Source organism: Neoarius graeffei, chromosome 10 (genome assembly GCF_027579695.1).
Source record: "Neoarius graeffei isolate fNeoGra1 chromosome 10, fNeoGra1.pri, whole genome shotgun sequence".
Lineage (NCBI taxonomy): Eukaryota > Metazoa > Chordata > Actinopteri > Siluriformes > Ariidae > Neoarius > Neoarius graeffei.
This window is the reverse complement of record NC_083578.1, coordinates 71,652,694-71,676,322: the sequence shown is the minus strand read 5'-3', so window position 1 is coordinate 71,676,322 and position 23,629 is coordinate 71,652,694. Positions and strand designations below refer to the sequence as shown.

The window sequence follows — 23,629 nt, the reverse complement described above, 5'->3', positions numbered from 1 at the left end:
AAAATGATTATGGAAAGAGAATTTGTTGCAGAGTTTGGGTTCCTTCCATACATTTTCCTCATGTCCTCTTGGGTTTCCTCTACGTTCTCAGGGTTTCTTCCCACCTCTTGCAAACATGCTAGTAGGGGGAATGGCTATACCAAGTTACAAGTGTGTGTGATGGCCTTGTGTCCTGGCCAGGGTCTATTTCTGCCTCAAGCTCCGTCTTCCAGGATAGTATCAAGATCCAGCATGAACCTGACCAGGATAAAGCGGTCGGCTCCAGGGTGAAGGTACAGCATCCAAGTCGGTGCAGTTTTGTAAAGAAGCCAAAAAACAATGCAATAAATTAAATAGAGATTAATTAAAAATGGTAGTGCATCAGAGTAGATTCACTGCTAATTATATGGAGCAGAAATGTTGCACAGTACAGGTGGTGTTAAACCGTTCAGTATCTTCATAATAATATATATGACTTGGTACATGTTGACTGTTGAGGCTGTCATGTCGTGACATGATCGATGAGTGGGAGTAGTATAGTACTTGTGTGGCTTCTAGATGACCTTGGGGCGAAAACCCTGCAGAATCTGGTGGAACTGGTCCAAATGTTGTGATACCTTTTGACAGATGGCTGGAAGGCAAAGAACCCATAGGCGGGATGGGAAGGGTTCAACCCTATGCTGGAGTCATTACTGAAGCAATGGTTGTGGTCATGTTCTGAATGGGAGGGAGGGGACTCCAATGATATATTCTCAGCATGTTCTGCAGTCGTAAAATCTGAGGTACAGGTCCTGCAGTACCCCGTCCTGCACACGAATGATTTCCCTGATCTAACACACCCACTTCAACTCAAGAAGGGCTGTTACGAATTAAGTGCGTTTGGAACACAAACACTAAAACGTGCAACATGTGGGGTACTCCAAGACAAGAGTTTGTAACCTGTGGACTGAAGCATTGCAATTCCCAAACTAGACAGCTGGTGAGAACACTTCAGTTGCACTCCTGTAGAACATGGTGGGGAGGGGGTTGCTTGCTCTCCTCAGCTATCACAGAAAATGGAGGTGCCACTTTGCTTTCTTGTCTAGAGATGTGGTATTGATTGTCCAGGTAGGGTTCAGTAGTTCGTGATCACCACTGATCTTTCTGAAATCAACCATCTTTCGGTAGATTGTTGTTTCTCCACCACTCTGCATGTTGCTTCATTTTTATTACTGATGCGGCCCAACCACTACTGTTCAGTCATTAGCCAACTTGATCTGGTTTGAGCTGTGCTTGGGAGTACGCTCGTACATCAGCAATGCGAACAGTTGTGGGCTGAGCATGTAGTCCTGGGAGGCACCAGTGCTCCAATGTGGTGGTGGTCCTGGAGGTGATGTTCCCAATCCAGTGAGCCTACAGTCCAGGATTACATTACAGGCATTTAGTAGATACTCTTATCCAGAGTGACGAACAACATACCTAAAGCAGCCTGAGGAGCAATGGGGAGTTAGGTGCCTTGCTCAAGGGTACTTCAGCCATTCCTGCTGGTCCAGGCAATCGAACCAGCAACCTTTTGGTTTTAAAGCTGCTTCTCTAACCATTCGGCCATCCAGTTACAAAGGGAGCTGTTAAAGCGCAGAATGGGGAGCTGAAATCACTAACCAGCATTCTAATGGATATGGTGTCATCTCTTGACCAGTTTTGGTGTAAATACCATAGGGTGATGGTCATTAATTGAGTCATAGTTGACTTCTTGGCACTGATCTAAGCAGATATGAGAGACTCTCTGGCTTCGTTAAATGTTGAAGATGTCTTTGACTACCTCGACCAGTTAGTCCATCCAGTCGCTGAGGAAATGATCTGGATGTTGTCAGGTTCAGCAGTTTTGTGGTGTTTGACTCGGAATGATTTCTTAACAGCGTCTGTGGACAAGCAGAGTAACTCATTGTTCAGAGAGGAAATTTAAATATAGACTTGATGTGGAGCTTTCTGAATCGACAAGCAACATAAATGATTGGTTTGATGTTTTTGGAGCATGTAACTATTTTTGTTCCACCTGTTTCAGAGCTTTTATTAAGCTCCTATAATATGAGAACTTTGCCATATATTACAATGTTCAGACTTTAATCATTGGCACCACCTTTAATCCTGTATTATGTTGTAGGTTTTCAGTACTGCAGTTGTTCTTGGTGGAGCCATGATGTCTCAAGATGCTGCTTGACATTTTTTTTTTCCGGTTTATGAGGCTCATAAAGGGTTCATAAGGGAGTGAGAGAGTGACTCAGTCATTTCTGTCTCTCACGGTTTCTTTCTCCACTTCCCCTTATCTTGTTTAGAGTCTGTATTCCCCAAGAGTACGTGTCTCTGTAGATAGGACTGAAGCCTCAGTTACCATAAAGATGGTTCTATTGTTCATTAGCTTCTGGGTCCCTGTACACATCTCTTATAGTTCAAGGGAGAACTGACGAAACCCATAGCAGTACAAGTACATTCATGTTTGTTCCTGCACTAGGAAGTAGACATTTGAGGAATTTTCACAATAATATCTTCGTGTGTGCTAATATAGCCGTTGGTTCTTCAACCAGAAAGTTGTGACTCATTTCATTTTGAAGTACTCTGAGCATGTTAACCAAAGCGTATTTGCCAAAATAATTGGCATTGTCTGGGGAACTGGCGCAAGCATACTGGTAGTGCAGGTAAAACAAACCAGCTCGTGTGTGGATTTACAGCCATCTGACCAAAAAAAAAAGACCAGAATGAAAAACGTGTGAGAATTAAACTGCATCCTTTCTTATGGGTTGTTTGCGGGTTCTATTTTTAAGGAACAGAGTTGTGTTTGTGTTTGAGGAGAAGGAACTCTAATGGTACATGAAGCCCAGCTGCCTGTCTTCTGTGGCAGGTGATGTTCTCAGGAGAGGCTCAGAAACAAACTTGACTACTCCCAAGACTCTAATAAATGTGTAAATGCTGAACAGTTATATAACACTAAATAAAGCTACTGTACTTTTCCATGCAGTAATGGGTCATTTATGGATGAATCATTTTGTTTTTCTTGAGCTACTATTTCTAGTGAATCTATTCACAAGTTCAGCAAAAGAAAGTTCATTTGTAATACACAAGCAAGAAGCTTAAACATGCTTAACATGATCATTTACTTTATTTAGGCCTGATCAGCAGCAAAGGTTTGGAGTGTCTGTCCTTGCTTCTCTCAGTGAATTGGATTGAGTCAAATTGAATCAAATGAATCAAGAGGTGCATATTTGATTCACTTAGATGTTCTGAATGATCACGTTATAAATGATAAATGTTTTTATATGAAAGAAAATTTCTGTACTGTACAAGTACTAGATCTAGCTACATTTCCCTTTTTTTCTAGAAAGAAATCATGTGTTTACAAGTACAGTATACTGTCTGTCTTTCAAAAATCTTTCAGGCAAGCACACTGTGCAAAAATACATGTGCGCCCCCTGGTGACGTAAAATAATATTACACATGTAAATAGATTATTTTTTTTTTTAACATGGTAATTTTGATGATTAAAACTTATTATTCACCAGATATACAGTACTATATAGGTCTTAGACACCCTCCCCCTTTTTTCAGTATAAACTTTGTTATAGATTTTTATTTTATGACTTTTAAGAAGGCGGCACGGTGGTGTAGTGTTTAGCGCTGTCGCCTCACAGCAAGAAGGTCCGGGTTCGAGCCCCGTGGCCGGCGAGGGCCTTTCTGTGTGGAGTTTGCATGTTCTCCCCGTGTCCGCGTGGGTTTCCTCCGGGTGCTCCGGTTTCCCCCACAGTCCAAAGACATGCAGGTTAGGTTAACTGGTGACTCTAAATTGAGCGTAGGTGTGAATGTGAGTGTGAATGGTTGTCTGTGTCTATGTGTCAGCCCTGTGATGACCTGGCGACTTGTCCAGGGTGTACCCCGCCTTTCGCCCGTAGTCAGCTGGGATAGGCTCCAGCTTGCCTGCGACCCTGTAGAACAGGATAAAGCGGCTAGAGATAATGAGATGAGATGAGCTGTGGCTTGTTCAAATTCTTCATTAGGAAAGGTCAGATGATACAGATTTCAAAGCTGTATAAATTCTCTGACTCCTCAAACTTGTTCCTAAACTCAACAGCCATGGGCTCCTCTAAGCAACTCCCTCGCATTCTGAATAATAAAATAATTGATGCTCACAAAGCAGGAGAAGGCTACAAGAATGTAGCAAAGTGTTTTCAGGTAGCTATTTCCTCAGATTATAATGTTATTAAGAAATGGCAGTTAACAGAAACAGTGGAGATCAAGGTGAGGTCTGGAAGATGAAGAAAACTTTCTGAAAGAACTGCTAGAAAGGCAAATAAAAACCCCTGTTTGACTGCAAAAGACCTTCAGAAAGATTTAGCAGACCCTGGAGTGGTGGTGCACTGTTCTACTATGCAGTGAACCTGAACAAATATGACCTTCATGGGAGAGTCATCAGAAGAAAACCTTTCCTGCGTCCTAGCCACAAAATTCAGCGTCTGAAGTTTGCAAATGAACATCTAAATAAGCCTGATGCATTTTGGAAACAAGTCCTGTGGACTGATGAAATCAAAATAGAACTTTTTGGCCACAATGTGCAAAGGTATGTTTGGAGAAAAAAGGGTGACAAATTCTAGGAAAAGAACACCTCTCCAACTCTGAAGCATGGGTGTGGATCGATCATGCTTTGGGGTTGTGTTGCAGCCAGTGGCACAGGGCACATTTCATTGGTCGAGGGAAGCATGGATTCGAATAAATACCAGCATATTCTGAAAGCAAACATCACACCATCTGTAAAAAAGTTGAAGTTAAAAAGAGGATGGGTCCTACAATAAGACGATGATCCAAAACACACCTCAAAATCTACAATGGAATACCTCAAGAGGCACAAGCTGAAGGTTTTGCCCTGGCCCTCACAGTCCCCTGACCTAAACATCATTGAAAATCTGTGGATAGATCTCAAAAGAGCAGTGCATGCAAGACAGCCCAAGAAACTTGTAGAACTGGAAGCCTTTTGCAAGGACGAATGTGTGAAAATCCCCCAGGGAAGAACTGAAAGATTATTAGCTGGCTACAAAAAGTGTTTACAAGCTGTGATACTTGACAATGGGGGTGTTGCTAGGTACCAACCATGCAGGGTGCCCAAACTTTTGCTTCGGGCCCTTTTCCTTTTTTTGTCATTTTCAAAATGTAAAAGATGAAAATAAAAAATAGTTTTTGCTTAAAATATAAAGGGAATGAGTCATCTTTAACTTTATGCCTTTTGGAGATCATTTCATCTTCAACTTGCTTAACTGTTCACAGTAACAGCAATTTTGACCGGGGTGCCCAAACCTTTGCATATATATATATATATATATATATATATATATATATATACAGTATGCTGCAAAAGTAGGTATACAGTAATGAAAAACAAAATGTTAGTATTAAATGAAACCTAGCACCACTATTATAATACTGTAATAATCCTTACTGTATACCTACTTTTGCAGCCCCGTGTGTGTGTATATATATATATATATATATATATATATATATATATTTTTTTTTTTTCAGGTATACAGTAAGGATTATTCCAGTATTATAATAGTGGTGCTAGGTTTCATTTAATACTAATATTTTGTTTTTCATTACTGTATACCTACTTTTGCAGCCTCCTGTGTGTGTGAGCGTGCATATATATATATATATATATATATATATATATATATATATATATATAAAATCATTATCTCTAGCCGCTTTATCCTGTTCTACAGGGTCACAGGCAAGCTGGAGCCTATCCCAGCAGACTACGGGCGAAAGGCGGGGTACACCCTGGACAAGTCGCCAGGTCATCACAGGGCTGACACATAGACACAGACAACCATTCACACTCACATTCACACCTACGGTCAATTTAGAGTCACCAGTTAACCTAACCTGCATGTCTTTGGACTGTGGGGGAAACCGGAGCACCCGGAGGAAACCCACGTGGACACGGGGAGAACATGCAAACTCCACACAGAAAGGCCCTCGCTGGCCACGGGGCTCGAACCCGGACCTTCTTGCTGTGAGGCGACAGCGCTAACCACTACACCACCGTGCCACCCCCTCTCTCTCTATATATATATATTCACACATTTATATACCTTTTTTCATGTGTTTGTCTGTGTTATTTAGTTATATTACAGGCCTCTATTTAAACTAGCCTTAGCTGAATTGGACTGCCTGCTTCTGTAAGAGACTCAGTAAAACTTGCAGCTCATTTCCTTATAAAACTGAAATAACTTTACCTGAGACTACTCCATTTATTACAGTTTACTGCTCTTTATGGGTTTTTTTAAAAGTAGAAACGTTTAATTTCTTTATTTTTGAAGTCATCTTTTCTGTAGTGTTTCTTTACATGTGCCTAAGACTTTTATACAAACTCCACTAGGTGGCGGTAATATGACAGAACAGGCTGCGCACGTCCCGAGGAGGAGGAGAAGAAGAAGAAACACGAACTCGCACCTCCACGAGCCGTGGCTGGATTGTGCGCGCGTGCAGTAAGCCTTCTCTATTGACGTTATTCTGTAGGAAGCTTTTAAATTCACTTCCGCATTTCTGCAGCGTCTCAGCTCAGTCTGTCTCAGCTCAGTCTGTCTCAGCTCAGTCTGTCTCAGCGCGGTCTGTGTCAGCTCAGTCTGTGTCAGCTCAGTCTGTCTCAGCGCAGTGTTCACTCTGCTCAGCACACACTCATCAACCTGAACTGATGGCCAGGGAATAACGGTGATTCTCTCATTACAGTGGCAGGGGGTGGGGTATATCAGGCAGCAAGAGAACAGTCAGTTCTTGAAGTTGATGTGTTGGAAGCAGGAAAAATGGGAAATGCAAGGATCTGAGCCAAAATGATTGTACTGTACAAGTACTGGATGGAAGTACAGTTCCCTTTTTTCGAGAAGGGAACTGTAGCCATGGCCCTTGTCAATTTGGCTCATGTCACCAAATTGACAAGGGCCAAATTGTGATGGCTGGGTCTGAGCATCTCCAAAATGGGGGACGCCCTAAAGTGAATGACGCATGAAATGGAATGACGCATGACAGCTAGTGATTTGAACAATAAATGGTCCCTTGTCATTCAGGTTCTTATAAATGGAATAACGATTGAAATGTAGGTGGAATGACGTGCTTTCAGCTCATGAAATGGAATGACATTGTTTCTAAGTGGAATGACATACTTTTAGGTTATCAGTGATAATATCACCTTTTACAAATGGAATGACAGCGTTTCCAGGTGGAATGACATACTTTAAGCTAATGTTATCAGTGATATCCCCTTTTACAAATGGAATGACAGTGTTTTTAGGTGGAATGACATACTTTGAGGCAATGTTATCAGTGATATCACCTATAACCTAACCCTAACCCTAGAAACAATGTCATTCCATTTGTTAATTTGATATCACTGATAACATTGCCTCAAAGTATGTCATTCCACCTAGAAACCTTATCATTCCATTTGTAAAAGGTGATATCACTGACAACATTAGCTCAAAGTAAGTCAATACATATAGAAACCCTGTCATCCCATTTGTAAAAGCTGATATCCCACCAAGCACCCACTTATCTTATCCTAGGGAGGTCTAAAACTAAAGATTTCAATCGTTATTCCATTTGTAAGAATCTGAATGACAAGGGACCATTTATTGTTCAAATTTACTACCTGTCATTCGTCATTCCATTTCATGCGCCATTCACTTTAGGGAGTTCTCCAAAAGGGCACATCCAGTGGGGTGTTCCCAGTATACAGTGGTTACCTACTAAATAGGGTTGCCACCATTCAGAAATGAAAATAAGGGACACCCACCACGGCTCCTTGGGGCCATGACCACCACGGGCACGACTCCTATGGGGTGGGGTGCCCGCAGCAGTGGTACGTTTTATTTTGTAGGTGTTTTTAGTAAAGGGGTGATCGAGAAAGCAATTACTCATACTTAAAGCTTGAAATGCTTTATTGCCAATGCTGTAAAAATGTATAATGTACAAGTGAGCAACAATGAACTTTTAAAATATAATCTAAATATATTGAGAACTTAATATCACTGTAAATGTAAGTGCATAACTGTTCTTGGTGTAGGGACTCTCTTTGTGAACCTTGGGGACATTTTTACTTCATCTCATTATCTCTAGCCGCTTTATCCTGTTCTACAGGGTCGCAGGCAAGCTGGAGCCTATCCCAGCTGACTACGGGCGAAAGGCGGGGTACACCCTGGACAAGTTGCCAGGTCATCACAGGGCTGACACATAGACACAGACAACCATTCACACTCACACCTACGGTCAATTTAGAGTCACCAGTTAACCTAACCTGCATGTCTTTGGACTGGGGGAAACCGGAGCACCCGGAGGAAACCCACGCGGACACGGGGAGAACATGCAAACTCCGCACAGAAAGGCCCTCGCCGGCCACGGGGCTCGAACCCGGACCTTCTTGCTGTGAGGCGACAGCACTAACCACTACACCACCGTGCCGCCCGACATTTTTACTTAGAGAGGAAAAAAGAAAACAAAAACACAACAAACATGTATGTCTGCTTATTCAAAAATGCAGAAAACAAGAAAGTGCAAAACATTACTCCTTCCCTCAACAGTCCTGAGTTCATCAGGAACTGTTGTGTTTCTCTTGTCTGTGGAGTAGACCAGATTTAAACAGTCAACAGATTTCCCTCACTTCTTTTTCCAAGTATACTTCTTGGTGACATTTTTAAAAGGCCCAGGTTTTTTGAGCAGCGCCGGTGTGTGTGTTGTCTGTCTCTAGGCAACCGTGACAGCGCCACACGCAGTGACGCAGGCAGCCAGGCACAGACGCACAGAGCGTGACGCAGAGGGGAAGGGTTGTGTCCTGGGTAGATCCCGCAACGGAGTATTTCCTGTTTTATTTTGTTCATTATCGTTAGATTTAGTGTTATGTGTGAGACAGACATGTGTATTGGACATTTATGAAAATACGGAACAAATCGCGTCCCGTATCGGTTCAGTACGGGACACAAGATTTAATTGCCAAATAAAGGACGATTCCGTATTTTACGGGACGGGTGGCAACCCTACTACCAAAAGTGGTCCAAGGAAGGACAACCGGTGAACTGGGGACAGGGTCACAGGTGTTGAAGGCTAGCCCATAGGGTCCAATCCCACAGAAGAGCTACTATAGCACAAACTGCTGAAAAAGTTCATGCTGGCTAAAGCAGAAAGGTGTCACCATTAACTGTTTCAGCAGTTTATGCTACAGTTGATCATCTGTGGGATTGGACCATATGGGCTAGCCTTCAACACCCGTGACCCTGTCCCCGGCTCACCAGTTGTCCTTCCTTGGACCACTTCTGGTAGGTACTAACCACTGTATACTGGGAACACCCCACAAGATGTGCTGTTTTGAAGCTCCTCAGACTCAGTCATCTAAGCTATCACAATTTGGTCCTAGTCAAAGTCGCTCAGATCCTTACACTTGCCCATTTTTCCTGCTTCCAACACATCAACTTCAAGAACTGACTGTTCTCTTGCTGCCTGGTATATCACACACCTTTAACAGGTGCCACTGTAAAGAGAGAGTGTTATTCACGTCACTGTTAGTGGTTTAAATGTTATGGCTGATCGGTGTATTTCAGGAAACAAGATTTTCAGTGAATTGACCTGATATGATTGCGAAGTGGGCAGAGCGCCAGCCTTTTTCAAAGTTGTAGAGGTTGCAAGTGGACAAAAAAGTGTTGATGTTTTTATTACTGTAACGTAAGAGAAGGCATTATAAAAAGTCATATTGAAAGTTCATAAACATTGATAGGAATTGGTGTGCAGTGAGTTAGGCCATTGAACATGAAGATCTTGTATTTTCTGCAGTTGATAATAATGATGGAGGAGGGTGTGATCAGAGATGTGTTCAAAAGCTACAATAGATATCCTGTTCCTGTGTCTGTCTCCATCATGACTGAAAAAGGTATCTGCTTTGATACCAAGACCAAGAACCTCACCATAAGCACTGGTAAGCTTAGTTTAGTGTTCCCTGCATTAAACAATGAGTAGTTCCAAATTAAACAATGCTACAGGGTATTCATGATTGAAGTAAATTACTTTGTAATTGTTTGATCTTGAAAAAATGTGCATTTACATGTGTGAGAAACACAGTGACATTACCATCTTAGCAGCTATCGTTCTTATTGAAAGTGTATTATGGCTATTCAGTAGCTGATATGGTACCGTGGGATTCATTTATCAGTCATTTATGGCGAATGCTATTTGCCCCTGGGGTATCAGTAGCCAACAAGGCTATTTGTATGTAGGGTGGATTGCTAACGTGGCTATTTATACCTGGGTTTAAATTGGGGGAAGCCGTGGCCTACTGGTTAGAGAAGCAGCTTTAGGACCAAAAGGTTGCTGATTCGATTCCCTGGACCAAAAGGAATGGCTGAAGTGCCCTTGAGCAAGGCACCTAACCCTCAACTGCTCCCTAGGCTGCTCTGGGTATGTTGCTCTGATAAGAGTGTCTGCTAAATGCCTGTAATGTAATAGATGGATATAGCACCACCCAGTGATAAGACAAGCACCCAGGTGTCCATAGCCAAAATGCTGTTTACAACCTACAGTTGCAAAAGACACTCCCATGTTTTATAATAGATGTTTGGAAATGTTTTTGTTGCCCAAACTAAAAATTCACACCAGATTTACAAAACTGTCGGTTATGCCAGATTTTCTTCCGACTCACGTGTGCATTTTGCTAAATGCCAGTGGTCCATGATGATTATTTCAATGCTGTTGAAAGTTCCAAAAATGTCTTAACTTGCCAAGGCCTCTTAACTTCCTGTTAGTGATCATGATTGACTACAGCTGGTAGTTTCTCTGTGTCAACATACAGAGAGTTTATTTGACCGACACAGTACAATGGGAAAGTCCAAGGAGCTCAGTGCAGATCTGAAAAAGAGGATCATAGATTTACTTAACTCAGGAATGTCTCTTGGATCCATTTCTAAATAACTGTCAGTTCCAAGATCACCAGTTCAAAAAATTGTATGCAAGTATAAGTTATTGGGAGGTGGAGCCACTTTGCCGAGCCACTTTGCTGGAAGAAGATCAAACTGTCCCCCCTCAGCTGAGAGGAAATTGGTTCAGATGGTCAGGAATTACCAAGGCACAGGTCTGTCATGAACTAGAAGCTCATGGAACACTGATCTACAGTCAAGAGAGTTTTATATCACCATGGACCGAAAGGCTGCTATCCAAGAAGGAAGCCCCTGCTCCAAAATTGACACCTTCAATCTTGACTAAAGTTTGTAGCTGACCACAAGGACAAAGAAAAGGGCTTCTGGAGGAAACTTTTATGGTCGGATGACACAATGACTGACTTGTTTGTCCACCATGTCCTGAGGTACAGAGAAGCAATGTACCAACTCTTAAACTTGGTGGTGGTGGTAATATTGTGCTGTGTGGCTGTTTTGCTATCAGTGGAACTGGTGCATTGCACAAAGTTGGTGGAAGCCATGAGAACCTTGGGCAGTGACCGCAAACACGCATCAGAGCTGGTTGTGGAATGGATAAAGCATGCTAACATTAAGCCTAAAACGATTCCTGAAGTCAACCCTATCAAAAATATGTGGACCGTGCTTCGAAGTCAGGTCCGTCCCGGGAAACGCACAAAACCCCAATTCTGGCAAGAAGAGAGGACAAATCCCCATCCAGAACTCTGCCAGAAGCTTGTTCATGGTTATCAAAAGCATCTGGTCAAGGTGAAACTTGCTAAGGGACATTTGACCAAATACTACGTGTGCTGTATATCAATTTTTTTTTTTTTGACCCTGTGTTGATTTGACGCACACCTCTCTCTAACAGAAGTCATTTGCTAAAGTTATATATCTGTCTCTTTTCAGAGTGGAGTCAGTGTGATGTTGACAGAGGCATTAGATTGCACTTTAGTCAGCACTGGAATCTTCAATGTAATGGAAATATTCTGAAAAAGTCTGTGTGTCTGGGACCCTCTATAAACACACATGGAGAGTAAGAATGTATTCGTAGCGTGTATGACCTGCATACATTCAGATACATTATAACTACATAACATGCATTTAAAATAAACACATACAATATCCATAGAACACAAAGGATCATATAAATGACTCTTATGACCCAGATCCTCTCCTCGAATTGCAGGATTCTTAGTCGCTACTCGCCCTCTGGGGTCCATAGAGCGGTCATCAGAGATGTCGTGGGGCATCAGTACCTTGAGGTATTTATAGCTATCCACTCGTAGACCACTAAGTGATTAGTGACCTTTTCTTTTAAAGCTTGGGTGAATTTTCATTGCTCAGGTATGGGGCTGCAATGGACTGGAGAAAAGCTTAGACCTCACAGCTATGAACAAACATGGAAAAGTCTATGAAGATGGTACGGCAGCCTTTTTTGCACAGCTCTTCCCCTGTTTAATCAGTTTACTGGAGTTATTAATTTGGGGGATTGGTTTTACAGTGTCGTTTAATTATATCTATTTGTGTGTTTAGCACAGTTTGCATGTCTAGTTTGGTCACCCTGTGAGGAAAAGTTACTTTACGTAGCAGAGAAGAAGAGGGCGGGGCCATCAGCCAATGACAGTGGAAGTTTGGGTGTGCTTGAAGAAGACGTAAGTAGACATTTAAAAAAGAAAAAAAAACTTAATGTACTAAAGGATCTTAAAGGGACAATGTGTAAGAATTACCCAATAAATTCATACTCCAAACAAAGAAGAAGAAACCTTTATTTTGTCACATGCACACTTCAAGCACAGTGAAATTCATCCTCTGCATTTAACCCATCTGAAGCAGTGAACACACACGCGCGCACACACTCAGAGCAGTGGGCAGCCACAGTAGAGCGCCTGGGAAGCAGTCAGGGGTTCGGTACCTTGCTCAAGGGCACCTCAGCCCAAGGCCGCCCCACGTCAACCTAACATGGGGCAGCCTTGTTTTGTTTTTTAATAACCGATGACTGTAACGTTAAATTGCATGAACCCAGTAGTGGATTAAATAAAAACAGCTTTGTTATATTCATCTCATTCTCATCTCATTATCTCTAGCCGCTTTATCCTGTTCTACAGGGTCGCAGGCAAGCTGGAGCCTATCCCAGCTGACTACGGGCGAAAGGCGGGGTACACCCTGGACAAGTCGCCAGGTCATCACAGGGCTGACACATAGACACAGACAACCATTCACACTCACATTCACACCTACGGTCAATTTAGAGTCACCAGTTAACCTAACCTGCATGTCTTTGGACTGTGGGGGAAACCGGAGCACCCGGAGGAAACCCACGCGGACACAGGGAGAACATGCAAACTCCGCACAGAAAGGCCCTCACTGGCCGCTGGGTTTGAACCCGGAACCTTCTTGCTGTGAGGCGACCGTGCTAACCACTACACCACCGTGCCGCCCAGTATAAATAGGGACAGTATATCACCTAGAGTTGGGGTGTGGACGCCTATCCTTAAAAAAAAAAAAAACCTAGAAAATTCACCGGGCGGCATGGTGGTGTAGTAGTTAGCGCTGTCACCTCACAGCAAGAAGGTCCGGGTTCGAGCCCCGTGGCCGGCGAGGGCCTTTCTGTGTGGAGTTTGCATGTTCTCCCCGTGTCCGCGTGGGTTTCCTCCGGGTGCTCCGGTTTCCCCCACAGTCCAAAGACATGCAGGTTAGGTTAACTGGTGACTCTAAATTGAGCGTAGGTGTGAATGTGAGTGTGAATGGTTGTCTGTGTCTATGTGTCAGCCCTGTGATGACCTGGCGACTTGTCCAGGGTGTACCCCGCCTTTCGCCCATAGTCAGCTGGGATAGGCTCCAGCTTGCCTGCGACACTGTAGAACAGGATAAAGCGGCTAGAGATAATGAGATGAAATGTAACAAAGCTATTTTTATTTAATCAACTACTGGGTTCATGCAATTTAACTTTACAGTCATCGGATATTAAAAAACAAAACAAAAAAACTAGTAACTAACAGCAAGGCAAGAACACGCAAGATTCATCCAAACCAGTGAAACTCTGAGAGCTTGTCAAGATAACACTGCTGTGTTCTAATCTTATAGCTTGCTTATCTCAATTTTTATCCAGAAAATAGCCACAGCAACTCGCACATCAGTAATGCACAAGACCCCTGCGGCTCACGACGCAGCAGATGTGTAACTCATTTTATGAATAATGTGACTGATCAAATCTGCTGCCTATGACTCAATAAAATAACCACAATCATTAGGCCAAAAACAGGAGTGCTGCCTTATCTTTGTGAGTATGATGGCTTGTGAATTAGCAGGTCAGTCATGCCTCCAGCCACGAAAAAAAACAAAAAACAACTGTTCATGAGTGTCAAGGGATTTGTATCTTTTTAAACTTGTGCAACGTTTATGCACTTGGTTCAAAAATGAGAGCGTTTACAGTGTCCGGGTATGTGAGTGGAGGTAGTGCATCGCGGTCTGTAATCCAGTCTTTGGCTATTGTTTATCTTACTTGGTTTGCTCAAATACTGTTGCTTGACATTGCGATTCAGTTTCTCCCAGTCGGCTCCCTTTTCTTTCAATTTCCGCTTCTTCAAAAACACAACATAGTTGACACAAAATGGCAACTGCAAATCCACATTTTGGTGCCTGGATTCCTAGCCTAGTAAACTAGACCCACCCGCCTAGCGGCCAAAAATATTTTTGCCTAGCAAGTGGGTCTAGCCTCGCACCATATAAACAAACACCCCGGGCATCAAATCGTGCCCGCCAATCACAACGCAAGGTTTTTGTTTGGATTCTTTTTTTTTTTTTTTTCCTTTTTTTTATTGTCAGATAGCATTGCATACATTTTGTATAAAAAACATATATAACAGTCTGCCAGGGGTTATGGCATGGAAATAATAATAAAAAAAAAACAAATAAACAGAAACAGGAAAATAAATAAATTTACATGAATGCATTGTACAGCACAAAAAGGGAATAAGACTTCACAGCTTTCTTATTAAGAGAGCAAGAGATGGACGCTATATAATGATTTACATAAATGGAGAATTCAATAAAGGTTGGCTTTACATTTTGAAATTTTGACTTGTGTATATAATGTTTGGCTAAAATGATAATGAGGTTAATTAAGTAAAACTCAGAAGTGGCATTCCTGCCTTGAGTAACAAAACCAAAGAGTACATTTTCCCACTTCAAAGCAAAATCAGGGTAGACAGAATCTATAATATATCTTGATAGTTTAGACCAAAATGTCTTTGTATGAGAGCATGACCAAAATAAGTGTACAAGTGTTTCTCTGTGATCCCTACAAAAGGTGCAGTTTACATCAATATCTTTTTTAAGTTTCTGTAAATAGTGGTTGGTTGGGTAAAACCTATGTATCAACTTAAAAGAAATCTCTCTGACCTTATTAGTCAAGCAGAATTTATGTGGTAGCAGCCACACTTTATCCCAGCAAATGTCCCCTACATAACTGGACCAGAATGATAAAGAAGGTGGCGCAGTGGTGATTTCTTGTTGGAAAAGTTGACGGATTGTTTTGTTTGAATTCTTATGATTTGAAAAGCAACTTCTTCCAACATTAGTCTCAGCAACATCACGCACGACAGGGTCATATAACTGACCCTTAAGGCCTCTAAATAAAGAAATTATGCCCGCAGGGATGGCATCAAAAACAACAGAAGAGTCCTTCGGGGTGACAGGGATACCATATTTAAGAAGAAACTCAGAATAGGAATAAAGATGACCATCTTGATTGAAGAGTTGATTAACTAAAATGATATTGTTATCAAACCAATGCTTTAAAAAGAGTGATCTATTTTTAAATAAAATATGCTTATTGTTCCAAATATAAAATCTTTGTGGGCTAAAGTTGTGTTTATATATCAGTGACCAGGCCAACAGGATTTGTTTATGGTAAGAAGCAAGTTTTACAGGAATTTTATCAATATTGTAATTGCACATTAGGACAAAGTTCAGACCCCCCAAAGAAGAAAAAATGTAATTGGGAATAAAGTTCCACAGTGATGTTGGATGCCTTAAAAAACGCTTAACCCAGTTTATTTTAAACGTGTAATTCAATGTGGAAAAATCTAGAAAGTTAAGGCCACCCTTACAGTATTCATTCATTATGACAGATTTTTTAACAAAGTGAGTACGGTTTTTCCAGACAAAGTCATATAAAATTTTGTCTATAGCTTTACATGTTTGTGTATCTACGCTCAAGGAGAGAGCAGCATACGTTAACCTGGAGATCCCCTCTGCTTTGGAAAGTAAAATTCTGCCACTTAAAGACAGATCACGAAGAAGCCATTGATTTAATCTTTTTTTTGTTTTATCAATAATGGGAGAGAAATTAACTGAGCATCTATGAAAGTCTTGCTTGTCTATAGTGACACCCAAATAAACTACAGAGTTTTTAACAGGAATATCTGAAACAGAATCAACATCGCAGTCCTTGATAGCTAGTAGTTCACACTTTTTTAGATTTAAGTGAAGACCAGATGCCCTAGAAAACACATCCATAAGGCTGATGGCTAAAGGGACTTGAGAACTGTTCTTTAGAAACAAAGTTGTATCATCAGCTAATTGACTGATGAAAATAGTTTTATCAGCTATGGTGATACCTTGTAGGTTGCTTGATTTAATATAAGTGCACAAAAGTTGGGCAGCAAGCAAAAATAAGTACGGTGAAATAGGACATCCTTGACGGATGCCTCTCTGAACCTCAAATCTAGCTGAAGATCCATGTTTAAGCTTTATAGAACAGTTTGCTCTGTTGTAGAGTGTTTTTATAGCATTACAGAAGAAGTTACCAAAACCAAATTTTCTAAGTGCGTCATAGAGAAAGTTGTGCTCAACTGTATCAAAGGCCTTGCGGAAATCTAAGAAAAAAATAAAGCTATCATCATAAATTAAGTGAGAGTAGTCAATAAGATCTAAAACCAGTCTAATGTTGTCAGAGATATGCCTATTGTGCATAAACCCAGTTTGAGCCTCATCAATAACTGAAGAAAGTACAGCTTTAATTCTTTTGGCGAAAATGATAGCCAGCAACTTGTAGTCATTGTTCAGCAAACAAATAGGACGCCAGTTGTCAATCAAGAGTATGTCTTTTTGAGGCTTTGGAATAAGTGTTATTAAACCTTGAGTCATGCTCCATGGCAATGTACTGACTGATAAGCTCTCATTAAATACTTCTAATAAAAAAGGTGCTAACTGTAGAGAGAATAATTTATAAAATTCAGACGTTAAGCCATCTGTACCAGGAGATTTGTTATCCTTTAAAAGACTAATACAATTCTTAACCTCTGATAGAGATAAGGGAAGATCACACGTGTTTTTTTCTGATTCATCAAGTTGGGGAATATCCTGTAACAAGTTAAAGAATGTTTGTGCGTCACTGTCAGAGTATTCTGTTTTGTATAGTGTTTTGTAAAAGGTGGAGCAAAATTTTGAAATAATATTGGGGTCATCAGTTACATCATCGTTAATTTTAAGTTCAGATACAGAGTTCATATTGGCTCTATACTTCTCCAGTTTAAAGAAATAGGCAGAGTTCTGTTCACCTTCCTCTAACCATCGCCTCCGTGATCTAATAAAGGCACCTTTAGCCCTCCTTTTATACACTCCATCTAGGTTCTCTTGCAAATTAACCAGCTCTACTTTCTGTTCATCTGTAAGGGTGTCTGGAGGTATCTGGGAGAGCACAGCGATTTTGCTAATGATGTTCTGTTCTTCAGCAGCCCTAATCTTGGCAAGGTTACTACCAAACTTCCTAAGATACTTAGAAGATTCATATTTAAATAACTCCCAGTTTAAACCAAAAGAATTATCATGTTTAGCTTTGGTGAGGAAATGCTTGATTAGTTGCAATATATGAGATTTTACTTCTTCATGCTCAAGAAGACAGTTGTTTAATTTCCAGTAGTTGGCTTTGATGTAGCGACTATTTGAAGGCAGTAAGTTTATAGAGATAGATATGGCTTTGTGATCACTGAGGGGACATGGAAGAATATTAATTGAGATATCCTGCTCTTTTAAATTACTAGAGACTAACCAGAAGTCAATACGTGATAACCTTGTATGATCTTTGTTATTCCAGGTGTATATAGCAGTATTTGGAAATTTAGCTCTCCATATGTCCACTAAGTTAAATCTTTCCATGAATGATTTTAGAAAAGCATTTCTCGTGCTGCAGACATGAGGCCATCTATCTATTTGAGGATTTAGAACTACATTAAAATCCCCTCCCATTACTATATGAGAATTAGGTGATTTAGACAACCAGTGTTTAAGTCTGTCTTCTATGTCCACAAATAGTTGAGTGTTCTCGACATATGAGTTGTACCCATACACATTTATGATAATGAAAGTAACCTTATTGTGATTAATTACTTGACAAATGTAATGTCCATTTGGGTCTGTATCTGTGTGCACAATATTGCCATTAAACCTATGCTTTAGGGTTAACACACCTGCAGATCTTTCGTTGCAATGAGAAAACCATAGATCATATCCCCACTGACTTCTCCAAAAGTTGACGTCCTTAGAAACTGAATGAGATTCCTGGTAGAAACATAAATCTGTATTTAGCTGTTTTGAAAACAAAAAAAGTGCTTTACGTTTAGTGATATTTCTTAAACCCCTGGCATTTAACGAAAGAATAAAGAAATGTTTTGAGAACGAAGTAGCTAGATAAATTGTAATATCTGGCACACTGAGCCAGCACTGCACTGTTAACATTACCATCAGGAAAAAAAAAAACACAGCCTAATATGAATTAGGCAGGCCAAATGGTCGAACATGTCTATAAACCTAAAACTTATGGTTAAGACAACCCACAGTTGAGAAAACTTTCTTAGCTCTTAGTCTTTGAGGTAGGTCTACATGGTCTAGAGAAAACGTCTTGACCGAAAGGCGAACAAGCAACTCGTAGTCCAGCCTCCTGCAGACTAGAGGTCACATCAAGTAAGATTGGGGAAAAGTTCATCTTCACCGATGAATGCACGTCCCCCTACGAAGTAGGCATTCTTTCCTTCATCACGCGCTTTCTTCACCGCAGGCCACAGGATCATTCTGGAATCCTTCACAGATTTCGGCAGATCTTCGGCGAATCGGAGCTTGTGGTCATGCATGAAGGGATGATTTTTTGCAGCCCTCCAAACAGCATCTCTGCATGAACGCAGGGCGAATCGGATGATGATGGCCCTCGGCTTCGTGTCCCCTGGCTTCTTTTTCCCAAGGCGATGTGCGATGTCGATGGCCTCATCAGCTTTGTCTTCCTTCTGGAGGATGGTTTGACATAGTTGCACCACATTTTCCTTCACGTTTTCGTTTTGGCTTTCAGGAACGCCATACAGCTTCAAATTCCATCTTCTTGAGTATGACTCCATATCAGAGATATGTGCCTGGAGTTTAGCCATTTTCGATTCTTCTTTTTTGAGTCGCGTGTCAACATTGTTTACTTTCTTCTGAGTATCTTTTATTTCACTGAATGCAAAGTCCACTGATTTCTTTAAGCCTTCTATTTTCATAGTGTTGTCATCAATTTTCTTTGAATTTTCGCTCACCAACCTCTCGATGGCATCAGCGCGGTCGTTAATGAGTTTGGACAAAGTTTGGATAACCTTGTTGTCCTGTGTAGATTCCTCATCCTTACCGTACAGAGCTTTTTTGGCAACTGGAGATTTGGACGGTGTCACTGGTATGGGTGGAAAGTCGTCAGCCATCACTGCTACTGTAGACACGAGGCTGTAGTCATGACAGGATGCTATCAAAGCATTAGCTTTATCTGGTGCATCGTCTACGACGTTGTGTCTTTTCCTTTCACGATTAGGCATTTGGTAGCGGCAGGTAGTTATATGATATTTCGTTGTTAAATTGTTCTGGGTTCGTCTGTATTTACGTATTACCGTTTCTTTTCCGTTGTTTTTTAAAGTTTTGTGCAGGAGCTCAGCAAAGGACGTCTTACTCGGTCGCCATCTTGGAACGACTCCATTTTTTGTTTGGATTCTTTGGGCGGGCTTTTGCAGGAGTGACAACAAAGCTGCGTGACGCTGGAGAAAGCACAACAGGAAAGATGGCTACGGGCTAGTGAACAGTGCGCGTTTGACTCCGCTCTGGAATCAGTTTTAGAAGAATTAGACTTGGAGTTTTCGTTGAAACATGAGCAGGAAGAGGCTCTCCGCTCATTCCTTTTCAAGAAGGACGTTTTCACTGTTTTGCCGACCGGCTATGGCAAAAGTCTGATCTACCGGCTGGCTCTGCTCATAGCCAAAAGGATGGGGCTAGTTTGTGCAGTACGAAGAATTAATAAACAGCTTTGAAAAACAGTTTAAGCAAACCCTTGAAAAACACTTGGAAAAAAGTGTATGTGGTACAGACTTCAAACTTGTGGTCATTATCTCCAAACTTCTTAATATCTAGAACCTGTTTATTAATTAATACGCATTTTGAAAAATTATTTATTTCAAGGTCTCCCCCACTGCTTTCTGTCGCTCTGACTACGTCACAGTCACTGTTGCGCTGATTGGTCAGAGCGTTGGCCTATACGCACAGAGACCGTTTGAAAGACAGCGGGTTGTCCCTCCTACACCCGTCAGAAATGTCTACGGATCGAGGCCAGACTAAATATTCACATTTAGTCTGGCTTGCCAGGCTACTGGATTCCACTTGTTTCTGTGAATTGGGATTTATTTGCTTTTTTAGCTTTTGGCAGTCTGTGAAAAGATAGCTTTGGTTTTATTATTTTATAACACATAGGGCCAAATTACTCAATTCTGATTGGTCAATCAAGGAGGGCTTTTTTTTCCTTAACACGGGGCTGTATTTCTGAAATGCTGTTGGCTAATTCGTTGGAATGGGTAAAAAGCCGAACAAGTCCAAAAGCCTGATGAAACAAGAAGATATTCTGTGCAAATGCGGTCCTCGTGTCGTGTCGCCGTGTCATGATGAAAGACGCTTTAGAAACTGATTCAAATGTGCAAGATAGTCTTGCGCCCTGATTGGTTCAGAAAACATGAATGACAAATGTTGTGAACTTGAATGCCTTCCGAAGTATGAATTTGGCCCTATATATTATAAACAAGTAATCATATGGTTCCTCGTAAAATTAAGGATCAATTTCACTCTTGATTTCAAAGTTTTTTGAAATTGCCCTCATCGCTTCGCGACTCAGGCAATTTTCAAAACTTCGAAATCACTCGTGAATTTAATCCTTAATTTTACTCGGCCCCATACGATTACCTATACTAATCAAACAATTCACATTTTAGATCTTTTTTTTTTTTTTGTATATTTTTCTGGCATTTGAACTGAACACTAGGAAAGTAGTGGTGTGTGTCCATATAGTGTTGTTTTCTGGCAGAAACATGCTAGCAGGGCGCTGGGGAACACTTCATCCCAGCGCTTCATTTAAAAAAAAAAAAAAAGAGAGAAAAAAAAAAGAACCCGCTCCTATGCTGCATGCCAGTTTTGTTTCTGAGACAATATTTTGAAACGTGAAAACAGTTTTGATGTTGCATCAAAATATTATCACATTCTGTTGATAATATGATAATTTTTTGAATGTTTTAAACTTAAAGCAGATACGCAGAACCATGGCCTCCCTCTCGTTTATAAATGCCTTGAGACCTCAAGAATGGCACAGGAATAGTTTTAAGCGTTAACAATAAATCTAATATAGTAATTTTTATGATTAAAGTGATTTCATATAGGTAGCGGTCTGAGTGAATGACCTTGATATCCGTAACGTCACAGCAGGAAGTCTATCGGTCTCATCGCCATTTCCGCTATACTAAAACACAATTTTAAATTAGCTCCATTTTGAGCTAATTTATCGCCATGTCACGTAGATGTGTTGCTGGCGGGTGCAGCAACATGACAGAAGGTGGATTTATGTTGCATTCATGGCCCAAGAATGTTCAAACTGCAAAGATTTTGGACACGTTTTGGGAGAAGTTCACGGGCACGTTGGGTGCCTACGAAGTGGCCTCTCCTCTGATCTGTTGAGGAGCGTTGGCTATAAGCCCGTATTGAAAGAGGGTGCAGTACCAATAATTAAAGGAAAAGAAAACAAGAAAAAGAAAGTATTTTATGTTTTTATTTTTTTAAAAAGGAAAGTTCAGTTGCACCCGTCCTCCCGGAGTGAGCCGAGGGTTGTTGCTAAAACCCGGGATGGAACGGGACATGACATATCGCTCGGGCAGTGACCTCCCCGCGGTTGTTGCTGAAACTGGTGACATTCCGTCCCGGGTTTTAGTAATTGCCTGAGCTTAGCAGTAATGGCGGAGTACTCCGTATGGACAAAATGGAGAGAGTGGACTAGCCGTCTTATTTCTAAACTGGATATTGCTACCATCTCACCCTTACGTGGAAGAAGCGAGTGAACGGAGAACTGAACGAACAACTGAAAGTCAGATTGTTTCAAAACAATCGGCCACAAGATTGGCCTTCAAGAAGCGAGAACACAGACGGGTAAGCTCCGACTCTCATTTGGATACAGAACAACAAAAACACCACCATGTTGTTTACCTGCATTTAGATTAATACATGTAACTTGTATTGTGTGTTTAAGTTACCGGTATAAGATTATTTAATTTGCTTCAGAATGTGATTGTCTCAGTTCATCTGATTATTTAATTAGCCTTTTACGTTTTATCAGTGAAAATGCATGCATGTACGTGTATGTTGCATAAATTATAACACCTATCCTGGTTCAATGAGAGCCAACTCACAATTAATGACGTCAAATCAGTCTTAGTTGAGCAAGTCGGTAACGCTATTTCTTACTTTCACCATAAATTTTTATTTATATGACTTTGGTCTATAGCTGTAAAAGGCCTCGGCCTTAAAACCGGTTCCCGCAGTGACGTCACGCGCTCAGGGCTGGCTGGCTCAGCGGGGCAGCTCGAATGCCAACTTTGTGGTTGATTTAACTCTCAAAAAAATTATTTTTTTTATTCCCATTTATGCAGCATACAAGAGTCAAGGATGGAGATACTATCCACTCAGAAATGTATTTAAAAATAAAGGCTCTGCATATCTGCTTTAAATTCTTACACATTGCCCCTTTAAGTAGTCATCACAAACATTTAAATATGGAGCTGGTTACAAGTCTATCGCAATTTTTTACTTTAATAAAGCTTTGATTGGCATCCTGTAACTAGGATGGGTGGTACTTCTATAGAGCTTCTGTCATCTGTGTGTGTGTGTGTGTGTGTGTGTGTGTGTGTGTGTGTGTGTTTTTCAGGATAAGAATGTGTATGTGGAAGACTGGGGTGAGGGTCTGGTTGGTAAAAGTGTCCCAGTGCTGTGTGTAGCAAATCTAACTAAAGGGGAAGTGACCATGTGTCCTGGAGTCCCAGCTCATGTGTCACCTGGGCAGGTAAGCCACTACTGCTAATCATCTCATCTCATTATCTGTAGCCGCTTTATCCTGTTCTACAGGGTCGCAGGCAAGCTGGAGCCTATCCCAGCTGACTACGGGCGAAAGGCGGGGTCCACCCTGGACAAGTCACCAGGTCATCACAGGGCTGACACATAGACACAGACAACCATTCACACTCACATTCACACCTACGCTCAATTTAGAGTCACCAGTTAACCTAACCTGCATGTCTTTGGACTGTGGGGGAAACCGGAGCACCCGGAGGAAACCCACGCGGACACGGGGAGAACATGCAAACTCCACACAG

General features: G+C 41.3%; 1 protein-coding gene across 2 annotated transcripts in view; it reads left to right on the top strand.

Moving 5' to 3' along the window:
• The first annotated feature begins 6,428 nt into the window (after positions 1 to 6,428).
• Positions 6,429 to 23,629, top strand: part of zgc:136971 (S9 family peptidase) — a 38,422-nt gene continuing 21,221 nt past the window's right edge. The window contains exons 1-7 of one of the 2 annotated variants that reach the window (XM_060932194.1): positions 6,429 to 6,494; positions 9,823 to 9,964; positions 11,844 to 11,970; positions 12,124 to 12,199; positions 12,282 to 12,357; positions 12,471 to 12,589; positions 23,185 to 23,319. In XM_060932194.1, coding sequence (XP_060788177.1) covers positions 9,832 to 9,964; positions 11,844 to 11,970; positions 12,124 to 12,199; positions 12,282 to 12,357; positions 12,471 to 12,589; positions 23,185 to 23,319 — 666 coding nt within the window. In that variant the 5' untranslated portion in view covers positions 6,429 to 6,494; positions 9,823 to 9,831. Of the gene's footprint in view, positions 6,495 to 9,822; positions 9,965 to 11,843; positions 11,971 to 12,123; positions 12,200 to 12,281; positions 12,358 to 12,470; positions 12,590 to 23,184; positions 23,320 to 23,629 lie in introns of those variants that run through there. The other variant, XM_060932195.1, reaches the window with a different exon arrangement.